Source organism: Galeopterus variegatus, unplaced genomic scaffold (genome assembly GCF_000696425.1).
Source record: "Galeopterus variegatus unplaced genomic scaffold, G_variegatus-3.0.2 Scaffold4604, whole genome shotgun sequence".
Lineage (NCBI taxonomy): Eukaryota > Metazoa > Chordata > Mammalia > Dermoptera > Cynocephalidae > Galeopterus > Galeopterus variegatus.
In genome coordinates this window covers 190105-191183 of record NW_007730715.1, presented here as the reverse complement: position 1 = coordinate 191183, position 1079 = coordinate 190105, and the positions used below count along the sequence as shown (strand labels likewise).

Sequence of the window (1079 nt, the reverse complement as noted above, 5' to 3'; positions counted from 1 at the left end):
GGCAACCTAGTTGATTCCCTGGTAAATTTCCCAGAAATATCAGTTGACATGTGTATAAAAATGGAAAAGCCTTGTGGCTAACTAGAGAAATCATTTTTAACCAAAAAGACAATGTAATATCTCATTGTTTAAAAATACACATGAGCCTGCAAGGACTCTCTATTTGAAATCTAAAGCAAATACGAGTCTGAACGTAGAGGTAAAAGATTTTCACAAATATAGTATTTTTACCATCTTATCTTTTAAAAACTATTGTTTATTCTTTATCCTACCTAGCAGATTAAGGATCCCTTCATTATAGGCTGCGAAAAGACGAAGAGCATCTCTAAAGAGAAGCATAAAAGCAGCACGTATTATACCATTCGTTAGTTCATCAGGATTTGCCTGAAAATTAAATAAAAGAGTCATCAGTTACCACCACAGGTAAGAAAATCCTTCTCCCACCTATAGTTAAACAATGATATTTACTGATATTAAAGAAAAAAGAAAGGATTTCTAACGTTCTCACATTAAAATTAAGAAGAGCATCCAGCTGGGTTTGAAGAACTGGAAGCGTGTTTAGCAGCTTTTCAGTATTCATAGTTCTTATCACACCATCTATCCTATAAAAGGTAAAAGAAATTCATGAACATCAAAAGTTAAGAATTTGAAAAGCACTGTGACATCAGCGTCTTGCAACAGAGCTGTGTGTTTGACAAACTACAAAGCAGACCACATATGCGTGTCAGTATTTCTTGCTTACAAACTAACGCCGATTACTGACCCTCTCTTGATTTTTGTAATGTCAGATGCCATCAGTCTATATGCGCGCGACTTTTCATTCAAATACCTGCTGTATCGTCTGATGAAGGCTGACATTGTATAACCTAAAAACAAAATAGTTGATTACTTCCAATTCAACCAATACAACTGTTTATAATACAGCAATATGCAAAGACCTATCATTCCACGTTTACCCGTACGCCTCAGCAATGTCTCTGGAGCACAACAGGCAGAACGGCCTGTATTCATCATCTTGTCCCACCTTCCTCAAACTTTCTGTTACAGATTATTTTTTATTTACTTAAAGACTTCCTATC

At 35.5% G+C, this 1079-nt stretch overlaps 1 protein-coding gene and 1 long non-coding RNA gene across 2 annotated transcripts in view; one reads left to right on the top strand and one right to left on the bottom strand.

Annotated features, from left to right (window-relative positions):
* Window positions 1–249: 249 nt before the first annotated feature.
* On the bottom strand, window positions 250–945 carry LOC103603430 (phosphatidylinositol-binding clathrin assembly protein-like). The gene is made up of 3 exons (XM_008587944.1): window positions 764–945; window positions 509–602; window positions 250–384 (listed from the first exon to the last, which is right to left on the bottom strand). Exons 1-3 carry the CDS (start codon window positions 856–858, stop codon window positions 250–252), a joined length of 324 nt encoding a protein of 107 aa, XP_008586166.1. The 5' UTR covers window positions 859–945.
* Window positions 339–1079, top strand: part of LOC103603431 — a 12918-nt gene continuing 12177 nt past the window's right edge. The window contains exon 1 of the long non-coding RNA XR_551615.1: window positions 339–423. This is a non-coding gene — a long non-coding RNA (uncharacterized LOC103603431). The remainder of the gene's footprint in view (window positions 424–1079) is intronic.